The 22,855-nt window shown below is 32.1% G+C and overlaps 3 protein-coding genes across 3 annotated transcripts; all 3 read right to left on the bottom strand.

Annotated features, from left to right (window-relative positions):
* Window positions 1-34: 34 nt before the first annotated feature.
* LOC18029365 (serine/threonine-protein kinase tricorner) lies at window positions 35-4,868 on the bottom strand. Its single transcript, XM_024148946.1, has 15 exons — window positions 4,820-4,868; window positions 4,651-4,715; window positions 3,723-4,076; window positions 3,464-3,638; window positions 3,062-3,145; window positions 2,743-2,984; window positions 2,431-2,650; window positions 2,203-2,282; window positions 2,032-2,116; window positions 1,741-1,872; window positions 1,536-1,649; window positions 1,327-1,374; window positions 829-913; window positions 672-728; window positions 35-579 (listed from the first exon to the last, which is right to left on the bottom strand). The coding sequence occupies exons 3-15, from the start codon at window positions 3,941-3,943 to the stop codon at window positions 458-460; spliced, it is 1,665 nt and encodes a 554-aa protein (XP_024004714.1). The 5' UTR covers window positions 3,944-4,076; window positions 4,651-4,715; window positions 4,820-4,868; the 3' UTR covers window positions 35-457.
* A 3,919-nt stretch (window positions 4,869-8,787) lies between these two features.
* Window positions 8,788-12,352, bottom strand: LOC18029364 (probable methyltransferase PMT3). The gene is given in 11 exon segments (XM_024148778.1): window positions 8,788-9,225; window positions 9,318-9,531; window positions 9,629-9,745; window positions 9,831-9,974; window positions 9,977-10,267; window positions 10,270-10,423; window positions 10,503-10,594; window positions 10,597-10,684; window positions 10,765-10,929; window positions 11,019-11,252; window positions 11,841-12,352. Coding segments are annotated over 10 exon segments (1,815 nt in total). The 5' UTR covers window positions 11,250-11,252; window positions 11,841-12,352; the 3' UTR covers window positions 8,788-8,906.
* A 4,601-nt stretch (window positions 12,353-16,953) lies between these two features.
* On the bottom strand, window positions 16,954-17,409 carry LOC18029363 (S-protein homolog 74). Its single transcript, XM_006414665.1, has one exon. The coding sequence runs from the start codon at window positions 17,407-17,409 to the stop codon at window positions 16,954-16,956; it is 456 nt and encodes a 151-aa protein (XP_006414728.1).
* Window positions 17,410-22,855: the final 5,446 nt, after the last annotated feature.

Genomic DNA, 22,855 nt, shown 5'->3' with positions numbered 1-22,855 from the left:
AGAGAAGAACAGAGCAGACTTGAGTCATAGTATATTAGCGGGTGAAGATTTCATCTTTTGAGGAGTAGTAGTACAACAAAGTTTTTGATCAACCAAAAGAAAAATACTTGAAAAACAAAATACCAAATCTGCTCTCCTTCACCCCTGTGAAAAATTAAATAAACAAACCAATTCCGAAAAGAATATTTACTTCCTTCTTTTTTTTTTCTGTTTGTTTCCTTGGTTGACATCAATCAAATAAACCTATGTTGAAAACAATTAAACAAATCCATCATCTTTCACTCCTTCAGGGGAAAGCCTTCGCTTCCACAGGAGAGACTGTACTTTGTTGAACTCCACCGTTTGCTACTCTTTTGGAGGTAATAAACAAAGGCTTTCAACGAAAATCAACACACACAAGTTATATAAAGAAACGTCTCTGCTGATTCAGGCTGTGCAATGTCAGATCAGGGGCTCTTCACCCGGACGAGCTGGACTTACTACCTTCTTTCTCTGGATCTTCCATCTGCGTCGGTAACAGATTCAAGAAGCTTCCTTGCTGGTGGGTTGTTTTTGTTGGGCCATCAGATGATTCATCCTCTGTTCATGTATTTCCACAGTTTTTTTAGGAGAAAGAATCAAACATGGATTGTAATGCTGCTGCTTGCTTCAAAGGGAAATGTATTATTTACCAAAGAGGGATTTAATCGACGGCCGCTTTGGCTTATTGCTCTTCTTCTTCAGCTCAGCTGCACAAATATCAATGCAGGAGATAAGCAATGTTAATCACAAGGGAATCTAGATATGTTGCTTCTATCTCAAACACAGGAAGTAGGTAAAGTGAAATACCTATCCCTGGTAATTGGTCATCATTCACAATTTCAACGTTTTTGTAAGTATAACCCACAAAGTTAATGTCCTTGGACGAGAGCATCTGGAGAAGATACAAGAAAGCCAAACTCATGTTAAAGCACAAGACAACAAAAGGTATATATTATTTATAGCTTCACTGGATTCAGTTTGTTTCATGAGGTGAATCACGTTTTTTTATGTGGGTTTGACTGGAATCTCGTACAAAGACAGGCAGCACTCAGAAGAAAATGGTTACATATATCTTAAGGCCAATGTAGAAACGCTTGGAAGAAATGTTAAAAATCTGAGCTTTTTGTTGTCTGTAAAACTTTTAAGCTGTGTTCATCGTATCATCACCACACACGGGAACTCACTTATAGACAAATCTTGACGTATGGTTACTCATCTACTAGAAAAGAAAGCGGCTGAATTTGAAGATGCACATAAATCGTGATTCGTAACATAATGGAAGAAAGTCAAAAGCCTATGTCATACCTTTCTCCATGGACCTGACTTTGACGATTTTGGGACTTGCTTGTCAGTCTGTTCCAGAAGGAATTAAAGAATAATATACATTATTTTCTTTATCAGGAGCATACATATCATCTGTGGCACCAATATTTCAGTGTATACACCATGAAACATCATCGGTTGCATGAATATTTCAATATATATATCCTGGGCTGATAGTTTCAGTATGTTACCTCTTCAAATTTCTCAAAATTTTGGGTGTCTAACTCATCATTGACTTTAGGAATAAAGGCAGCCTTCATTTGGTACAATTTTCCCCACTCGGTACCTCTGAACCAAGGGTGACCCTAAAAGAAACCAGCCAAAGTGTTTAGGATTTCTCATCATAATCTTAGATAAGGGAACTTGAATCTCAAATTAGAATAAAGCACACAACACCTTAATTTCATCTGCTCCTTTTGTTCCAAGCCTTTGTTCAACATTGCATAAAAGCCTGCAAATAAGATCCTTGGCTTCTGGTGATAGTCTAACCTCTTCTGGAAATTTCAAGTAGTTTCTCCAATTTACTATCTGCATAAAGGAGAACACAATGAAAAGAGAAAAAATTAAGTTATGTTCCACATTAGAATCACCAACGATCTACAACAAGACAAATTGGATTAAAGACTTGATTGCCAGTCTGCCTCCGATATTCAAATGGAAGGTACACAAAAGCAATGGATTAATCACCTTCCTACAAGTTGTCATCGGATCATCTGAATAAAACGGCGGAAACCCCACAAGCATTTCATACATAATGGCGCCAAGAGACCACCTAAAGGAGTACTCTCAAGATTATTCATCTTTATTAATTATTTTCACTAAAGAAACCAAAGGGAACCAACAGTTGGCTACACCTACCAATCACATTCCATTCCGTATCCTTTTTTCAGCAGAACTTCTGGGGCAATATAGTCAGGAGTTCCAACTGTGGAATAAGCCTGAAACAAATAACCTTAACTTTATAAGTTATTCTAACACTTTATCTCAATGGAGAGAAAACATCTTTGATGAACGGAACATACAGAATATTTCACTCTTGAAAAAGTGGACATCTCTGAAAAAAGATGATGCATATGTGAAACTTACAAGCATCCTTCTATTTCTCTGCCAGTTTAGCAGTTGCTCCTGTTGGGTGCGTCTTGTTGCCACAGGGCGACCATCACTTTGTAAAGCCCCACTAACATTTCTTGCAACTGTGAAATCTTTTTCCTGAAGATTACTACAGTCTAATGGTTTACATAATCCAAAATCTGACAATTTCATGTGACCCTCTCTGTCAAGTAGAAGATTATCAGGCTTGATATCTCTGGATCACATTGAAGAAGAAAAAAAATGACGTTTAGAACAAAATAACGGACATGGGAGATACAACTAAGTCATATGCCCTGCGTCACTGACCTGTGGATATAGTTGTGCTTATGAATGGACTCAATAGCCAAGACAGTTTCCCCAATATAAAACCTGGCCTCATCTTCAGTAAGGGTGTCTTTCCTCATAAGTAAAGTCATCATATCCCCACCAGGTAGATACTCCATTATGAGATACAAAAACTCGTCATCTTGGAAAGAACAATACAGTTTGACAATGCAATTACTGTCAACTTCTGCAAGTAAATTTCTCTCTGCTTTTACATGTTCCACCTGAAAATCAGATCCCGCAAACACATCAACCAATTATAATAAATGTCAATCGAAAGCGGCTTGAGGAATCTAAATACCTGTCCTCTGCGAAGCATCTCAGATTTTTTTAGCTTCTTCATTGCGTAGACATTGCCTGTTCCCTTCTCCCTACAGATCCTAACCTGCAAAAAGAGAGAAAAAACACAAAACAAAAAAAACATGGAGGAGGATAACTTATTAGACGACGGTTCTAAAAGCCTCAAGATTTACAATTCACATACAAGAATCAACAGCTGGAGCATTAAGCGCAAAGTCCATTTGAACTGATTGTATGATCCATACTTTAGATATTTAAAAGTGTTAGGTTCAAGAAAACTCAATATATATTCTCAGCTGGTACAAATCATACAAGCATCACAGAGAATTTTCATGACGATGACTGTAGATGCATGCCAATGAAAGCCTAGAAAAAAAATTATGACTTATAAAAGATATGATACCTCTCCGAATGCACCCTTCCCAATCATTGTCAATGGCTCGAAGTCATCAGCTCCCATTTTATGCCTCTGACGGCGCATGTATTCAGTTTCCTTCAACTCCAAATCTTTTAACAAGTTGTTTTGCTCTTCCTCAGAGACTTCTGCAGCAGCTAATTTTTTTTCTAGCATTTTGCGTCTGCATAAAACACAAATATCAAAAACAAGAAACAGGCACAACTGAAAATTTCCCAGCGTGACAAAATGGATAATGAAACCATACCGCTCTTTTCTTTCCTGCAGACTCTGCATTTGCATTTTGTAATGATTTTCAATATACAGTTTTGCAGCAGCAGCTTTCTCCTTTGTTACATTTGAAAGCGCTTCTTCGCCTCCTGGTGTTTTCGGTGCTTCCTTTACATTGCTTGTAGTTTCCTTCTTTTTTGATGATTTCACCTTGTCTTTAGATTTTAACTTATTAAGCCAAGCTTTGGCTGTCTCCATTTCTCTCCCGTTTAACTTCTTCCCCACAAAAACCAGTGCTTTATGTACAAGTGAGCAGAGAGTCCGATGAGTGCAGAGAATGATTTCCACTCCAATTATGCATCTAGTGATTAGATTTCTACTGCTTCACAACCTACCACAAGTTGAAACATATTAGCAAATACTGATTATAACAGAAGCATGTTCCACGTGGTTTGATCAACTCTAAACATTGAACAGAGAAACTAGGCAATTCAATAACTAACCTAAACAAACTCAAAGTTGACAACTTTCTCTCTTTGTTGCTAGCCACAAACTTAAAGTTGACAACTTTATATTCAAATCTAAATTGCAGAATTCTCCATGGATTACTTAGAAAGAAATAAGTCAAATTACATGATCATATGAAAGTAGAACATAATCTGACAGATCTGAAATGATTAGACCAAATATGGGAATTACTGGAAATACCAAATGTACACTCAAAATTTGGGGGAAATACGAAATCAAACCGGAAAAACCTAAATTTGAGTCAGCGAAAATGCACCAAAACTTCAAATCATTCAATTCTTACAAAGCTCGATCCAACCGAAGCAGGAACAGAGGACAAGATGTAATGAAAACATAAAGAATAAGACAACATGGAGACCACACAGAGACAGAGACCCGCAATTTGTGGTGAGAGAAAGAAAGAAAGAAAATTAAAAATAAAGGTGAAAGAAGAAGACCTTGATTCCTGGGGATTCGATTCCTCAATTCTTGCTCTTGTTCTTCAAATTTTGAAGATCGAATTCTGAAATTTGAAAGAAGGAAGAAAAAAGGGGAAAGAAAAAAAGTTGGAAACTTTATTATCGCTTTCGATGTGTGTGAATTGCAAAGACTATGGCAACTACATACAGTTCTTCTTCTGCGTCTCTCTCTCTTCTTTCTTCTTCTCTCAGTTGTTTTTATGTTTTCTCTCTCCTTTATTAGCAATCTTATTATATGCTGTTTTGGGAGATTAGGTTCGAAATGAATTAATTTTTCTTTAGTGACTTACTAAAGTTGATTACCGTAAATTAAGGGTTTAATTGGTTTTCCTTAAAACAAAAATATTATTGTTAAGGAAAATTGGGAAACTAATAAACTGAATACCGAAAATTGAATATATTATTGGGAAAAGTGATTTAATTTTGAGGATTGAGAAGTGGATTGAGCGGCTTTATTATTCCGCGTGGACCCCTCCACGGGAAATATGTTCGATGGTAATGTCAAAAGCCAAGAATAAATGTCAAAGTTATTGACATAAATAGTTTTTTTTTTAATATAAAAATTGCTGAGATAATTTTTTTTATAATAAATAAATTGAGAGACAAGAAGAAAAAGCTGTTTATAATTTCCCACAAGACCGAAGACCGGTTTTGGTGGCACATATAAACTCCAACTCGAATGGAGCCTGTGAGTAGCTCTCTTCTCTCTTCTCTCTTCTCTCTTTTTTCTCTGTTCTTTTACCTCTCATAGTTTTGATCAATAATAGGAATTTTTTTGTTTATATTGGGTTCCGACTTTGAACGGATAATAATGTTCCAATTAATAGATTCCTTTTACTGCTCAATAGTAAAGGTTATTTGTTATTTGGATCTGTCTTCCGGCTAAGTTCGGATTTATCTTTTTTTTTCTGCAGATCTAGATTCGGAGATGATGAAAAATTATTCTTCTCCAAATATGGTATCGTCCTCTTGTGGCTAGGAGTTGTATCTCCCTAAAAAACTTATTTGAAAAGCTTTAGTCAAGGCAGAGGGTGAGGTCATGAGTTTAAGATGATCGAAACTTATTCTTACACTAGTAGAAAATTTTCAGTCAGTCAGGATCTTGTCTGATAGGCAGAAGGAGCTTCGATGGTGCAAGCAATAGATGCAACTAGAAACTTCACTGTAGATTCAAAGCAGATTCAAGTGTAACTGTCGACGACGGTAATCGAATTCCACCTAAGTTGCACTGAGACAGGTACGGGGACAGGAAACAGGGATGGGAACGAACATCAAATTTAAAAGTTGTAGAGACGGGTACGGCATGAGTACCGCAGTCAAATATAAAAAAAATACTCATAGTTTAACAAATATCACCAATAAGTCTTTACAGTTTAAAAAAACCACTTACTTTAATATCTTTAAAAAAACAATAAATACAACCTAATCAACAGCTAGGTCACCCTCCAAATCTGGCTCATCTAGTGTAAGATCTGCAAACTCTAAAAATCCAACTTCTTCCATCGAATCAACATCTCCACCAACATCCCACTTCTTGGTCTTCTCAACTTCATATTCTTCAGAATTTCTGGACAAAATTCGCAGATTCTTGTGGATGAAAACCAAATTTTGAGCACGACTTGGAGTCAAATTGTTCATTTTCAGCGAATAAATGAATGAGTAAGTACTCTAGTTGCGCTCATCACAAGAAGATGAACAAAGTTGTTTAAGCAATTTAAAAGCCTTGGAGAAGAGAAGTTTGGGCACCAAAGTTAGCCACCAACTTTTAGGTTCCATAGTAAACATTATCGAAATGCATGCTAAATCTGCAAAAGACCACTTCTCATCGAGAATGATGCATACTCCTCCATAACTTTCAGATGATCATCATCATTTGGAAACAATCTCCTAAAACACTTCATCCTCTTAAGTGAGATTTCTGCATCTCTATGTGGAGCACTCCTTGAGGAATCTTCATTTAGCCATTCATCACTATAAAATCTACAAAATACAAAATATGTTATATATATATATGACAAAGAAATTAAAAAAAGAATAAATTATATAATCATAATACCTTGGATTTAAAGAGTGAGCTAGACAATGTAGAGGTGTGTTATTCTTTGTCCAACGAGCCACTAAGATTTCATAAATGACATCATAGAAGAGACTAAATTATGTCACTGGCGAGCTTCTCTCTTGTAGATCTCAAGCTTCACTTTCTCAATCATAGAATCCCACATCTCATATACTAAGTGAAGGCATGGTTTGTCAGTGTCACAAAACCTAATCATATCATATATATAGGTCCAGTGAAATCAAGAATACAAGACACTTTCTCCCACCAATCATCATTCACAATCTTCTCTTTAACTAATTCACGATCTTCACTTTAACTAAGGCTGTTTTCCCAATGTCATCCTCTCTATAAGATAACCATGGCTTGAAGACCCCTCTTGATCAGCTTCCTTCTTTTAAGCATCACTATAATTGACGCAAAACAAGTATCAGCAATAGAAAGCAACCTTAGAAGAGAGAACTTACTGAAAATTGATAGTCTCATGTTATGGTTCATAATGAGATTTTTAATAGCAAGTACATCCCCATGAACTTCAGTAATCCAGTTACACTCATCATAGGTTGCTACATTCCCTTCTGTACTTTTTCCTGCACAAATGTTCTTCAAGGCCACATTAAGCATATGCACAACACATGGTGTCCAATATATGTGGGGAAACAAACTCTCAATATGCTCTCCAGCCGCCTTACTGTTTGGTGCATTATCTATAATAATTTGCACAACATTTTGATGACCCAATTCATTAATAACTTTACATCAAATCAGCAATGAAGAATTTATCTTTGACTTCGCTTAAACAATTCACAGTCTTCAGAAACAGAGGACCACTTCCAGAAGTAGCTACGAAATTGATTAGAGGTTTTTGTGTAGGATCACTCCAACCATCACTCACAATCATCACCCCTCTTTTTTTCCATGTCCCTTTCAACGGTACTAATAACTTTTCTACATTCTCTTTTTCTTTCTACAATAAAGTGGTTCTCAACTTATTATAACCAGGAGGAACATAACCGTCAATTTTGCTGGCAGCAGCAAACTGAAATGCCTTGTCGTAATGCGGGTTTCTAGCAAGATTGAATGGCGAGCCTCCTGTAAAAAACATTCTTCCAATCTCTTGATCCAGATGGTCTCTAGCTTGAATACCAAATACAACAACAATGGGTAATAAGCAAGACTTTATTTTCTTAAAGCTGGCAACATCTTTCTCTCAAGGTAAAGAGACTTCTTTAATTAGATCCAGACACAGCTTTTTTCTTCTAAAACTCATCTTCCAATCTCTGCATTTCAAGTTTTTCAATCCTTGTTGCTTTTTCTTATACATAAAAATTTCATGACCCGGCAATCCAAGTAAATGTTCTTTAACTTTGTAATATGAGCCTTAACGAGTGTCATTATAGATATTGCACTGGAATTTCCAAATTTCCCCCTTTGCTCCTTGTTTCTCTAACTTCGTTACATATTTCCACAATGGAGTTTCATCAGATTCAGAAGATGGAACATAACTACTACCAATATGATCACTTCCACTCTGAGAATACATCTTATTAAACTGTAATTATAAATAAAAAATTGGAAAACAAATTAAGAAGAAAAACACAACGAAGGGAATGCACATAACAATTTCGGCACTAAAGTATAAATTTGAATGAATTTTTAAATTTCGTGAGAGCAAAAGTTTTGGCAGTAGCATTGTCAACGATTATGGTAAAGACCTTCGTTATGCCTCATTCAACCAAACATTCAAGAAGAACAATTGCTATAGTTGTTCCTTTATGATCTGAGATGTTCTTAAAACCAATGATTAGCTTCCTTAACTGCTAACTTGCATCGATAAAAAGTGTTGTAATAACCATGCAACTCCCACCTGTCAGGGTAGCATCTCATAACTCATTTTAAAACCAAGAACATTTCTTATAGTTGATTTCCCTTTCATATACATTTCTAGTTGGGTCTTCTCTACCAAATTATACAAACAACATCAATGAATGTAAAAATGAATTATATCAATCTTTACTTATACGAGTCTTCTCTACCAAATCATACAAACAACATCAAAGAATGTAAAAATGAAACAATTCTTATAAGAAAAACAACAAATTAATGTTTCTCCAACAAAGAACTTTCTTGGGTGTATACTCTCGTCGGTCGTAATGTCTATGTATCTCGTGTGGGTTCGTCACTCCATATCTCTAAGGCTTTCACTAGTCAACCACAACTTCTTCTGGACAATGAATACAACATTGTCTGAATCTTGATCTGAATCTGAATCTATGTTGGTTCCTACTTCCTCCCAATGCAATGCCTTAAGATACTTCTTCACCAAATCCACCACTCTCTGTCTATCCCTTATGATTACAAATTCGCTTGGGCGCAATATTCGATACATCTCAAGTAACAAATCAACTTCACTACACCTTTTTTCCTTAGTATCTGATATAATGTCCCAAGCATGGAGAAGATCATAGGTTCTTGGATATGTCGAGAATGCTTCACACCTGTTGGTACAATGAAACAGATTAACATGCTAAAGATTCGAGATAATATTCACCAGTCAGTAATGTGTCATTTTGATCAAGAAGAAACTGACCAGCTATGAACCGCTCCCATTAAACCTCTATCATATATCAGTTTAAGCGTGTTCGGTCCGCCCTCGGGAACAACATTCATTACCCAAACATCTTCTTTCAGAGCAGCAGCAAATGATCCCATGCTTGCTTTCATGTCCATTATGTTCCTCACTGTATCAGCTTTGATTCTAGGACTCAAGAGTTCCCAATAACTATCTACTCTCTGCCTCCAATGTTCCCTTCCGAATAAGAAATATATGATGTGACTGAATAGCCCATGTGTTCTTAGTTTATCAGTTTCAATCAATAGAGAAAAGTTATGGGTTCCTATATACCGTGTTCTTCTCAAACATGCCAGTTGAGTATCCAAAATCAGCAAGCCTAGGAGGAGGAGAGGTTAACCGAGCCGCCCATGGAGCTAACCCACTTCCCTTTGTTTTGTGGTCATCTAAGAATAACCCAAAATAATAGTTCAATGAGAATCTTATGGCAGTTTTGCTATCACAAAAGCGAGGAGAGGTTTGAAAACATACGGTCAGAGTAAGGAGTTATGCAAGCTTCCATGTTTACTCCCCATACAGCATCAGGGTCATTATCAGAACGGCAAAGAGGAGGCTGAGTTCCTGGTTCTCTTTCATGATAACAATCATTTGTCAAAGGTTTCTGCCAAATAGTTTTTTTTTTCTTTTTGCAGCTATCTTCCAACACATATGCTCCACAAGAGCACTCATTTCTCTCCAGATCCTGAGGTCTTCTTCATCTTGTGCATAAGCCTCTGGAGATGAATAAGCAAAATAACCACCAAGTCTGAGCACTCTGTCTAGCTTAAGAAGAAGAATCCCGTCTCTTTGAAGCCAATCGATCCTGCAACGTGAACAGTGAGCAAGTTCAAAAGATCTGCTCGGGTATGGGAGCTTCTTTGTCCCTAAAACACCGAGGGAGGCAGGAATGCCTCTCTCAAGAGAAAACTTATTTGGTTCTGATGCACATCGTTTGGAGCCAATGACATAGCCAGGATATCTGATGATAGAAGATAACCACCGAAGCTATCAACACCACAACCAACATAAAAAACTGTCCTTAGATTTCCACCGTTGTTCAAAACGTTGTTCGGAAAGTTTAGCATCTGAAAATTCCGAGAATACAATCAGAAAAACAAAGAATAAGATACGCTATATTGTATACAAACCAAGAAACTAACTTACATTAGCCATGGAAGCAATGTACTTATCAGCCCCATAGTGAAAATTTGTGCCACCACCAGGGAAATTAATTTTGTCTCCTTTGACAACCATCAGTTTTGGTCAGACTTCTCATGTGCAAGGTGAGTATGAGGTATGTTCACTTTCCACACTTCGTCTCTACGTTTTGGCCATTTAATTGGAATCTATAACATATTCAAAGAGAAAACAGCTTCAGACGTGGAAAGAAATGATGTCAGACACTAATCATACCAATATAGCCCACCTTATATCCATTAGGAGGAGGAATTAAGCAATTGAATCGTCTTTCAAAAGGAGGACAATGGCGTTCATAATGCTCCATCAACGACAAATACAGCTTCAGTCTCATTTGGTATATGAGATTCCTGTCTATGCAAGGAATAAGCTCTGAATGCCGATCATCACACACCTTGGAAAAAACAAGAAAAAAACATTTACCACTTGAACCTAAGTACCTAACCATCAATGAGGAAGATGAGAAAATGCTTGAAGACTCACAGAAAAACTTCTCGGCGTGAAACCATCATCAAGACCAAACGAGCTGGAAGTATCATCCTGTATGGTCTCATCTTCATCACCACCTAAGCCTAGTTTTCTCCCGTACTCAATAGCTGATGCTCTATGATCAGAGGAGCCGTAGAAGAGATAAACGAAAACAAGAACTAATGCTGCAACGCAGACGAAAGCAATCACACGTTTCTTTTTCCCTCCATCTGATCTTCCCTTCATTGCCTATTGTATTATCCAGATAAAACCAAACAGGAGATTCAAAGTTCCGACTTAAAGAATGTAGACTACTAAGTGGATACTTAAGTAAAAGAAATTGATGATATAATTATCACCAACCAAAACATTGAATCTGTTCACTGTAAAACAAACACAATGATCAATATCCGTAAGAATTAGAAGACATGAGATCTAAGAAGAAAAGCTTGAAACTTTGGAATCCAGGACAAGCATAGTAAGCAAATTGTTACAAAACCATTTGATCCAAAATCTTTCCACAACAGATTTGGTGTGAGAAAATAAAAGCAAAAATCTAATCGAAAAGACAGAACAATAGATATGAAATAGAACCAGATAAACAATACATTTATCCACTAGTATCAATCTAACCATATAGATGTAAGAATTCCACAGAAAACAAAATCGAAATTTATAGGAGAAGCTTACAAACAAATCAAATTTTCAAAAGCTACAAGTAAACAAACCGTATACACAGAGCAAAACCGATTTGTTTCTCGAACCAAATTTAGGAAGTAGATGAAAAAAAAGAAGTGAGAATTAAACACCTGAAAGATCAAAAAGAGAGGGACTCACTCACACAAGAGTAGCTCCTAGATTTGAAAGAGACAGTGACATATCGCGGGAAAATCCAGAGTGGAGTGTATTGGATAGAAAGAGAAAGAAGTAGAAAGACTCGGATCTAAGAACACCTTCAATGGTGAACTCTCTATGGGGTTCAACCCAAATATTAAATTAATAAAATTTTGAAGAAGAGAGAGGAGAGAGAGTGAAAAACAAAAGAGGAAATGAATTTTTTTTTCAAGAAGGATAGAGGGTACGAAATTCGCCACGTCTGCAAGTGAGGTTCACCAGCTGAGGTTTTTCAAACTCTCTGCGATTCTTCATTCTTATTAAATTTTTTTTATTTTAATTCCAAAATAGGCTATGAACCCCATCGACGAACCTCACATAAACCTCTGTTGGAGGTGCTCTAACGAAATGATGATGGGTTCGGTTGCTTGTACTCTGTCTATCTTCTAAATTAAGAAAGAGACGAACTTTCTTCTCTTCTTCTTATATAGTGGAAATGGGAATGAAGGAGAAAGCAAGCGGCAGAGAGAGAGAGAGAGAGAGAGAGAGAGAGAGAGAGAGAGAGAGAGAGAGAGAGAGAGAGAGAGAGAGAGAGAGAGAGAGAGAGAGAGAGAGAGAGAGAGAATCTTTTGGAGTGGAGGTCGTTAATATATACATATGTGTGTATTTATGTTTTTTTCTACTCTTTTATCAATTTAGTTTTTCTCAGCGTTCTCTTCTGTTATGGGCTTATGGCCATGTGTGGATAATATTTAAACTAGACTTTTTTTTTTGTTTCCGGCAAATTTGCAGATTCTTAGAAAAAAAAATAGTTCTTTAGAATTGCAAACTTTTAAAAATTTATGAAAATTGTTGGGAAAACTTTTCCATATATGTATAGTTATAATTGAATGATAATTGAAGAAAATACTTGATATGAACTGTGGCTGTATGTTTAATGTTTGGATACTTTATAGCTTTCATTGTTTTTGATACAGTAAAATCTCTATAAATTAATAATGTTAGGACCGTAATATTTTATTAATTTATCGTGATATTAATATTTTATCTATAAATTAATAATTATTAATTTATAGAAGAAAATTATTTTTATCGTCCATCTTCTTCTTAAATTTTTTTTTTCAAATGATGTTAAAATTAAAAATGTAAACTCATATGCATAAAAACTTAAATTATGATTACTAATCATAGCAATTAGAATAGAATAGTTATTTTTATTTGTTATTATGGCCTGAATTATCTATGTAAAAATACAAATATTCGTTAGTACAAAATTAATAAAAAAAATCATGGTTACTATCCTTAATATTGATACTAAAATTGAAGCAATATCATATTATATTTTGAAACAATTACGTGTAAGAAAATCAATTATCACATTTAAATTTTTTCACAAATTTTGAATAGAGATTTAAAAAAATATATTAAAAACTATTGATGTAAATAAGTAAAGAGATGCTTTTCAATAAAATTTCAACCTTAAATAATAACAAACAACAAATTAATTATATTTTAGTATATTTTATCTTATATATATATATACAAAATTTATATAATTATTAATTTATCTTTATGTTGGGACCATAGATTTACATAGAAGTTTCAAAAAAATTATTATCTTATTATATTATCGAATTTGATAGATTTTTACATTGGCCCAACTCGAGACCAGAGAAAATTATTAATTTATAGTGATTATTAATTTATAGAGTATTAATTTATAGAGGTTCTACTGTACTAGTATAGTTAACAACATGAACACCTCTAGGCAATAGTATTTAGGTAGATTTCCACATTTAGTTTCAGAGACTTTTATGGTAAGTAAATAACTAATTTCTAATATCCATGTTTCAGATAAAGGTCTCATTCACAATAATTTCTCTTGTGCTTATTATAGTCAGAACTGGTTAGCGTCAAATACACAAATCTCAGAGGTTTCATCATTTAGGAAAAATAGTCTATAGCATGAAAAATATCAAATCAGTAATGACATAATAGTTCCAAAATCAAATAAAACCTTTAGAACTTGTATTAAAAATAACACATTTAGCACTTGTATTCAATTTAATTATAATGTAAAGATCTAGTGTCAAGGACTTGTATGGTAATTAAGTAGATATATAGCTTCTTATTTATTCCATGTTTCAAATTAAGGTCTCATTCATAGTAATCTCTCTTGTAAGATTGAGACGCTTGGAGCAGAACTAATATTCCATGCTGTGATTCTGCTGTGGTTTCAAACCTGGAAGAATTACGGGCTTTAGCCAAAAACTCCTGATAGTTCAAAAAAAAAAATCTATTTCTTGCAAGTTTGCATCATAAATACAGTTAACACTAAATGAGAGAGAAAAGAGATACATGACTTCCCAACGATCACATCAGTAGCTTCAGCTATGTGCTCCTTGTCAGTAAAAACAACTTTGTCGTTATACTCCAGCGAGATCTCAGGTTCAGGGCTAGGACTTGTCTGGCCTCATCACAAGAGGAACCCTAGTGCAGATTTCTTGCTCACGAGGCAAACGGATTCCTGCCAAGGATTCGAGAACACTGGACTTCCCTGAGGACTGGTCTCCAACCACAACACTGGTGGGAAGCTGGATCCCTTCTCTCATCACATTCAGGTTCCTCAGCCTGTCTACAGTTCCAAGCAACGGTCTGTTCCGATCATTGTAAGAAGACACAATCGGTGCTTTGATAGGGACAGTTTTGTCCTGGATCGTGAGCATTTGTTTTGACAATAGCAAGAGGAGAAGAAGTTTTAGAGACAACACGCTTTTTATAAACTGCCATTTTTTACAAGAGTGGAAGAGATGGAGATAGAAAAGAGAGGTTTGAGAGAGAGAGAGAGAGAGAGAGAGAGAGAGAGAGAGAGAGAGAGAGAGAGAGAGAGAGAGAGAGAGAGAGACTGTAATGGGTTTTGTGTATGAGAAGTTCATCGATACATAATACATCTTTTATTCATGACTATAGCTAATCAGAGTCTCTCATTGGCCTAATCTTTCTTATTACTTTTGATTTTATTTGATTTAGTTTGTAAATTAAAATTTCGACCTGCACATTTTGAAGTTTGAACTTCATAAATTGGACTATAACTTCTAGATTTTGTAATCATGAACATAAATCTAGTTTACAACATTACATATTTTTATATAAATAAAAAATATGAATATAAGTTCAGTTGATTGTTTGTGTTTATAGGGCTGTTTTCAACGTCATAAGATAGAACTTCAAAAAGTTTTCAAAATTTTGAGAGTCAAATCAATAATTTTCGCTTCACCTCAAGATCAGACCTATTCTATATACTAAGCATATTAGAAAGATTTAAGCAAAAATGTGAACTAAGACTTAATTATATATATATATATATATTTAAATTTAGTTTGATTATTTGACGAACTCCCCCATAAAAAATCATGTATATAAAAGAAAGGTTTCACTTTCTCCCTATTGGGTCATTTGGCATTTATATTCTAAATATATATATATATAATTATTTATACTTAAAACCATATTTAATTGGTATTAACTATGCAATTAAAACTAAAATCTGATTTTCTGCTATTATCACCAAAAATTTAATTCAGTTAAAAAATTTGTACACATTAATAACAGGTTTCGTAACTCCTTTAATAATAATTGCATGTAGTATTATAAATATCAACATTATCAAGTGAATTATATCATATCTCAATTTTGAAATGAAGCAAACAAAGAAGTATACAATTTCTTCTGCTTTTTTTTGATGTAAATATTGGAGAACCACAAAAAACACTTGATTCATGTTGATGGAGGCTCAATGATATATTTTTCGGTGGTGTCTAAACAAAAAAGTCGGCTGATTGCAGTCTTATAGAAAACTATGTGAGATGAATAATATAATTTTGAAAAAATTGTTATATATTTTGAATTCATATATAACAGTGGTCTTTTCTTTACTACTTTTATTGAAAATATAGAAACTTTCAAGAAATGTTATTGTAATGCTTACTACAAGCTACTAAATTTCATTCTGCCTATTTTCTTTCCAAATGTTCCAATTTGTAGTATTGCCAAAATCTGTGACTGAAGCGAATGAATGGTAGGCAACTCAAGCTCTCCTCCATAATCATGCGACTCAATTGTAAAATATATTTTTAATAAGAATTTTTTACTACCATTGAAAAACATGAAATTCTATATTAAAATACTCAAAAAATCGATGTAAACACAAATTTATAATATATATATATAATAAAAGTACATATTCTTTTATTAAAAGTATAAATTAACATTACAAGAAATAAACCACAAACTAAACAAAAACGTATATTCAAGCAAAAACGTATATGTTCCATTAATAAAGCAAAAACGTATATAGTAAGTTCCATTCATTTGTTTAAGCAAAAATGTATATAGTATGTTTAAGCAAAAACGTATAAAACAAACTTCCATTTATAAAAAAATCAAATGAATTCAAAGTACCAATTATCAAGTTCATATAATCAACAGAAGTCACATATTTTATTGTAGAGCAACAAATCTACAAAAAAAATTTTGTATTACTTTTAAAAGATATTTTTTGTCATTTGTTTTATAAAATCAGGAAAAAGACGTTTGGGTTAAGTTGATTGTTTTATAAATTTTGAGTGGAGTGAAAAGCAGAGATAATCATAGAAAATCAAAGAATTTAAATTTTTTTAAGAAAATGATTGGTTGAATATCGTAATCAAACTCATTAAAATGGCTAATATACGAGTTTTGAACTTAGATAACAACTAATCAAGAATGGTTTACTAATCTCATTCAGACATGTTAAACCAATGATCGTTCCCAAAAATTTAAATTGATATTTTTAAACAATGGATATAAAATATAACAATTTTAATGAGTTTGTTTATCGATAATATGTGATTTTGTGTATAGTCTCTACACATTAATCGGCCTGTATATCAACAATTAGTTTTCTTAACAATCAAAACAAAAATATATCAATGATAGATACCCACTACCCAAAAATAATTGACAACAAAACTCTATTATTATTGTTACAAAGAAACAAAATATTATTATTAAATTATTTTTTTTCTGCGTGAATCAATGATATTCATCAAATAAGAAAATTACTAAAAACATGTCTTCAATATCCTACTTCCCATTTCTCTGACAACATATCTTCGCCGATCGCAGAATTCCAAAGATAAACACCATCTGTTTTAGCGGTCCAAACACAGTTTTTCCAATCGCATCTATGGAACAAAATTACATCATCCCAAAACACTTTTACATTCATATGACCGTCATCTTTACTCATATAACACCAAAACAAAGTTGAGTGAAGCATATTTTCTCCAAAATTCCAAGAAAATCTTTCACTAAAATTCAGATTATGTTCTCCTAAATCGTTGTCATTAGATTTACAATGGATGAAAAGAGTTTCACCAGTGGTCAAACTGTTGATCACCTGGACTTGCCACTCAGAAATCTTTGGGACTATGACATCTCTCGTTGTAGTACAGTCAGCTAAGACACGATCTTGACATGTTAAGACTAAAGAAATGTAAATAGCCAAGAGAAATGGTTTGATGTTGTTCATACTTTTATCTCAAATAATAATAATAATAATAATAATAATAATAAATAAACATTTGTGAACAATTTTTGTTCTTGTTGCTTTCTTTTTATAATGGAATAGCAAAACGGTACACGATTTATTAAATTCTAAAGTTACTGTATTGCATTAATGGTGAGCCATACTCTAAATTATTTACGTGATCATGGATTGATTAGAATTGATGATGAAAGATTCTACTCATATACTGATCAAGTTAATATTTTAAGAGGAAAACTTGAACGTTATGATATAATTTTTAGTTATCAATTGATTATTTATGCTGGAGACAAACATAGTCGACTATTATTATTTTTTATTAAGTTTACAATCCAGAGTAATTTCTGTCAAAAGAAATGTTCAGGTAACTTTTGTTAAAATATGATCAGCATCATCCGGTATTTATCTCTAATAAAAATAGTGTTTCATGAAACTTATTTTTTATTTATTTTTATAAACCAAAATCATTTTAAACCAAAATTTAGACTAATTTACCGAACCCATATAAATTCAGATTTTCTTACTGTTTAAATCGTGTATTTAGTGGAATACAAACTCAGAAATATGTTGAGTTTACGCTATACCCCTACATGGCTACATTACCACTTACAAACCTCAAACATGAACGGATGAAATTACTTTTGGTTAACAATATATTATTATACTTTTATTTTGGAAAACTTTTGGTTATCTATTTATATCATAAAAGTATTAATTATTCACGTCTTTTACGTTATGTTAACTTTAATTAATAACAACATTTGAGGGTTTGCCTAACTCGGCCAAATTAAAGAATACCAAATCTTCTTTCATATCATGATAAAGCTTTGGTTAGATTTTCTTTAATTTGGGATTCGTACTAAGTCTAAAGGATCTCTCGAATCCAAATATTCATTACATCATGGTAAACATCCCATGCTGATCATTATCTCGTACGGTCCGTAAGCAATTGAGATCAAGAGACAAATCGAAGGAAATATTTGCTATTGTTCCAAAAAACTGGATAGGACCATGTTGTTTTCTCTTTGACCCAAGTAAAATGGAACACGTATTAGACCCAAAAAAATGGAACACTTACTCTTCTCCCGTGTTCACTAGCCTCATCCTCATCTTTGATAATTTGTAAGTAAAAATTACTCAGACTACCCTGAATTGACAAACCTAACTTAACATATTAAAGGACTTACCAAATTAATCTTAGAAAATTGGTCTTATACTATTTTGTCTAAATAGTGAATATTATTACAAGAATACCACTATAATTAATAAAATATATAATTAAAAAAACATATTTATTTACATCCATGTTCTTTTGAAAACAGACCAGGCTCGGCCACATAATCGGCGATTAAGTGTTAGGCAGCTTCCAACCACCGTGATTTGAATTTATTCAGTTCAATAATCGTTGTTTTTTTTAAATTACTTTTTTGTATGTTTTTAAGCTTGAAATCGGATGTTTCATTGTAGATCTATCATAAGTTTGTGTTATCCATAAAAATATCTAGCAGAAACATCAAAATCGTGAAAAAAAGGTGAACAGCGCAGAAAAAAATTTACAGGTCGCAGGGAAGAAGAAGAAGTTGGGGGCAAATTTGTCATTTCGTCTATATTTAACCTAAAACTGAAAAAAAAATGAGACCAGGCAGACTCGAACCCGCGTCTTTTGAGAACACTAAATAAGCAAATATCAGTGCGCCACGTTCAACTTTAGTTTACTAAACTCATATTTAATATATATAATTGTATAAATAAATAAAAATACAAATAATAAATACCTGATTTATATATAATATGTAAATTTGACATATGCATATATACATATTAATATTGATACATATATCTATTATATTAAAACAGAAGCATTTTTAGTACTTGCTTTCAAACACTCCCCAAATTTTTTAAAAATATTTTATTTTATATTTATATATTTTTTAGATATATAGTTATTAATTTATATATTTTAAATTTCCTTAAATATAGGTCATATTTAATTTAAATTTCAAATAATTCAAAATTTAAAATAATTAAATTTTATTACAAAAATTTAGATTCAATTTAATTTAAAGTTCAAAAATTTCAAAAACAATTATAATTAAATTTTTCTTACGGAAATTTAGATAATAATTTTAATACTTTAGAATTTCTTAAATAAAATTTATATTTAAATTAAATTTTAAATTTTAATAATATTTTTATAATAATGCATAGTAAAGAAATATCTTATTATATTTTATCATAAGTCGATCTAAAATATCAAATACTGAAAATTAATAAATTTATATTATAAAATAATATGATGGATCTGATTAGGATTATATATTTATACTTAATGTCTATGAGTTAGTTTATTAAAACATATAAGATGTTAAAATGATTTGAGGTAATTAAACTAACGGGTTAGCCAATTTGTAGATATATACATTTTTTATAATAACACAAATGGTAAATGAATATCTTACTATATTTTATCATAATCAATCGGTCTAAAATATAAAATATTTAATATTAGTAAATATTTATATTATACAATAATATTATAGGTTATGCATATATAATTACAGTCTTATACGGGTTAAATTGTCAAAATATGTAAGATATTAAAAAATGATTTAAGGCAATTAAACGGAAAAATTAGCAAATTCATAGATATTAAGATTGTTTATGTATAATTCTAAATTCACATAATAACAAAGTTCATAATTAACAATAGATTGATGTATACTTAATTAACTAATACTCTTATTCTACTAATATACAAATCTATATTATTTAAAATTAAAATATGATAACAAAATTCTTGATTTAAAAAATGAATAAAAAAATAAATTATATCTAAATAAATAAATATAACTTATATTAGAATTAAAAAATCAAAGATTCTCGAGCAGACGCATGAGTTTAAAATCTAGTACGTATTAATTAAACAAAACCAAAAAAACAAATATACAAATAGATTTACAAAAAAAAAAAAAAACAGAAGTCTACCATAAAGACGAAACTAGAAAGACATACAACACTGCAAACATAAGTCTACCAAACCGCTGGTTTTTCGTAGATAGGAGAATACTTTTCGGACAAAAAAGTAATTATGAACCAGAAAATCAAATGTCTGCCAAACATTAACAACTAAGTCTACTTCAAGCATGGTAAATAACTCTACCATAGAAACAAGTCTACCATAAGCATATCATATGTCTACCAGATCGAGGTTATCTTTGTAAATACCAAACTTAATTAATCTACCACATGATTATTATAAAAAGTCTACCATACGTACAATAACTCTATCAGATTACATAAACTCTACCAAACAAACAAACAAATCTACCAACATTTTGTAAGTCTACTTCATGTAACAAATATTCTACCACTTACCGGAAGGAATTTTATTTGAATTTAAATCTACCACAAAACAAACATATCTACCACAAAACAAACAAATCTACTAATATTCTGTAAGTCTACCTCATGTAACAAATAATCTACCACTCACCGGAAGAAATTTTACTTGAATTAAATCTACCACAAAACAAACATATCTACCACAAAAGCAAAAAATCTACCAACTAGATATAACTCTATCATAAAACAGATATATTTACCGTCACGTATTGACAATTTTTTTCACATAAATCTACTGCCAAAGGACATAAGTCTACCAACTCAGAAATTAAATCTACCTCATTGTCAATAAATCTACCGACAAAGTCAACTATGCGGGAAAGTCAACGCTTTCTTTAACAAGTCTACCAACACGTTTGACAAGTCTGCCATTCATAACAACAAATCTACCGAAACATAATAAATCTACCTTTCATTGTTAAAACTCTACCAAGATAAGTCTACCAACATTTGTAAAATCTACCAACTCTCGAATAAATCTACCATCGACCTAATAACTCTACCGACAAAATTTTTGCGTTGACCAAAATTTGATGAGTCTACCGTCAAAGCCTGGTAGACTTATCAAATTTTCAGCGTTATTTTCTGCGTACGTGGCATTAAAAAAATAATGGTATTTTTGTAATTAGGTTTTTATCAACAAAGGCAAAAAGGATGTTTTGGGTATGCTAGGTTAGTTTTGTAAAAAAAATAAAAGTGTGCCTAATAAACAATATAGATACTTTCTAAAGTTAGTACAGTAATCCTCCCAATAATAAAACTATATATTTCTATGATGGATATGATCCAGTAATTTAAGTGATAAGAGATGTTCTTTAGATTCAGTTCTAGGAAAGTTTAATGAATAGATAGAACTGCCTCGTGTGAAAGAGTTTGCAAGAAAAGAAAAAAAGTGAGTTTTGTTCTTAAGAATGTTGCATATTTTTGGAGTTTTTGGAGATTGGATGATGAGCAAGAAATCATAGAGTTTTGTGATGAATTAGAAGAAAGAAGGAAAACATTTTTTTTAACTGAAAAAAATACATATGCGGAGATGTCATGAAGTTTGATAAATTGGTTCATATGGTTGTTGAAGATTTTTTTTTTGAACATCTAATTTATCTATTCATAAAGGGAGATTAGCCTGAAATCGGCGATACAAGTTGATAGTCGAGGAGCGACTGTTTAGTGATCGCAACTTGTAACATGTTAGCTGTGAGTGGGATATGAATAAACAAAACATCAAGAAACATAGAGCATAAGAACTTGATATCAAAGACAATGCTCTTGATCTCCTTAGCTGGTTCCTCTTGATAGCTCCAATCAGTATTTGAGAATCTGATTTGAAGAGCATTTTGAAGATTTAAATATATTTGTTATATCCGAATATAAATTTTAATTAAAATTATTTATTTTAATATAGTAGATATATATATATATATATGATATTTTAATTGAAAATTTATCTTACAAAATTTTTATTCCAAAAAATATAAAATAAACTAATTATTGTATTCGTATATTCTCAAAATTCAAGAAGGTAGAAAATTTAGTTTTCAAAAATTTTAAAAGAGGGGTTAGTTTTCAAAGTATATTAAAATTTAGAATAATAATTCAAGATTTTCTAAAAAAATAAGCGAATAATAAAAAGAATGAAACCACCTGAAAATATATATTATTTAACAGATTCTGTTATATTGTATTTCATATTAGTAATAAATAAATATATGTATCTATTAATCAGTTTTTCAAATCTTAAATCGACACTAAAAATGTAATATTGTATTAATAAGACAAGATCTACCAATATCTCTTTCATTAACCACATTTTTCCCTGCTACTTTTTTAGTATTAAAAGTTTATGCAACAAATTTTGATCCACTATATGTTTTCACAATTATTTTCTATTTAATTTATAAATTATATATTTATAAATTCATAAACTTAAAACATAAAAATTTAAAAATATCTTCTTGGATTCCAATTAAACATATGAAATACACAGAAATTTTCTTAGTAAATATTTGAATATTATAACTTTTTGTAAACT

Source organism: Eutrema salsugineum, unplaced genomic scaffold (assembly GCF_000478725.1).
Source record: "Eutrema salsugineum unplaced genomic scaffold, Eutsalg1_0 scaffold_1, whole genome shotgun sequence".
Lineage (NCBI taxonomy): Eukaryota > Viridiplantae > Streptophyta > Magnoliopsida > Brassicales > Brassicaceae > Eutrema > Eutrema salsugineum.
The sequence above is the reverse complement of the archived record's forward strand: the minus strand, read 5'-3'. Positions and strand labels throughout refer to the sequence as shown.

Excerpts from the sequence above, each read along its gene's own strand:
- LOC18029363 (XM_006414665.1), bottom strand. The coding sequence starts at position 17,409 with ATGAACAACATCAAACCATTTCTCTTGGCTATTTACATTTCTTTAGTC.
- LOC18029365 (XM_024148946.1), bottom strand. The coding sequence starts at position 3,943 with ATGGAGACAGCCAAAGCTTGGCTTAATAAGTTAAAATCTAAAGACAAG. Across the intron at positions 3,146-3,463 it reads GGAAGGGTGCATTCGGAGAG|GTTAGGATCTGTAGGGAGAA; the intron begins GTATCATATCTT and ends CTCTTTTTGCAG. Across the intron at positions 729-828 it reads TGACCAATTACCAGGGATAG|CTGAGCTGAAGAAGAAGAGC; the intron begins GTATTTCACTTT and ends ATATTTGTGCAG.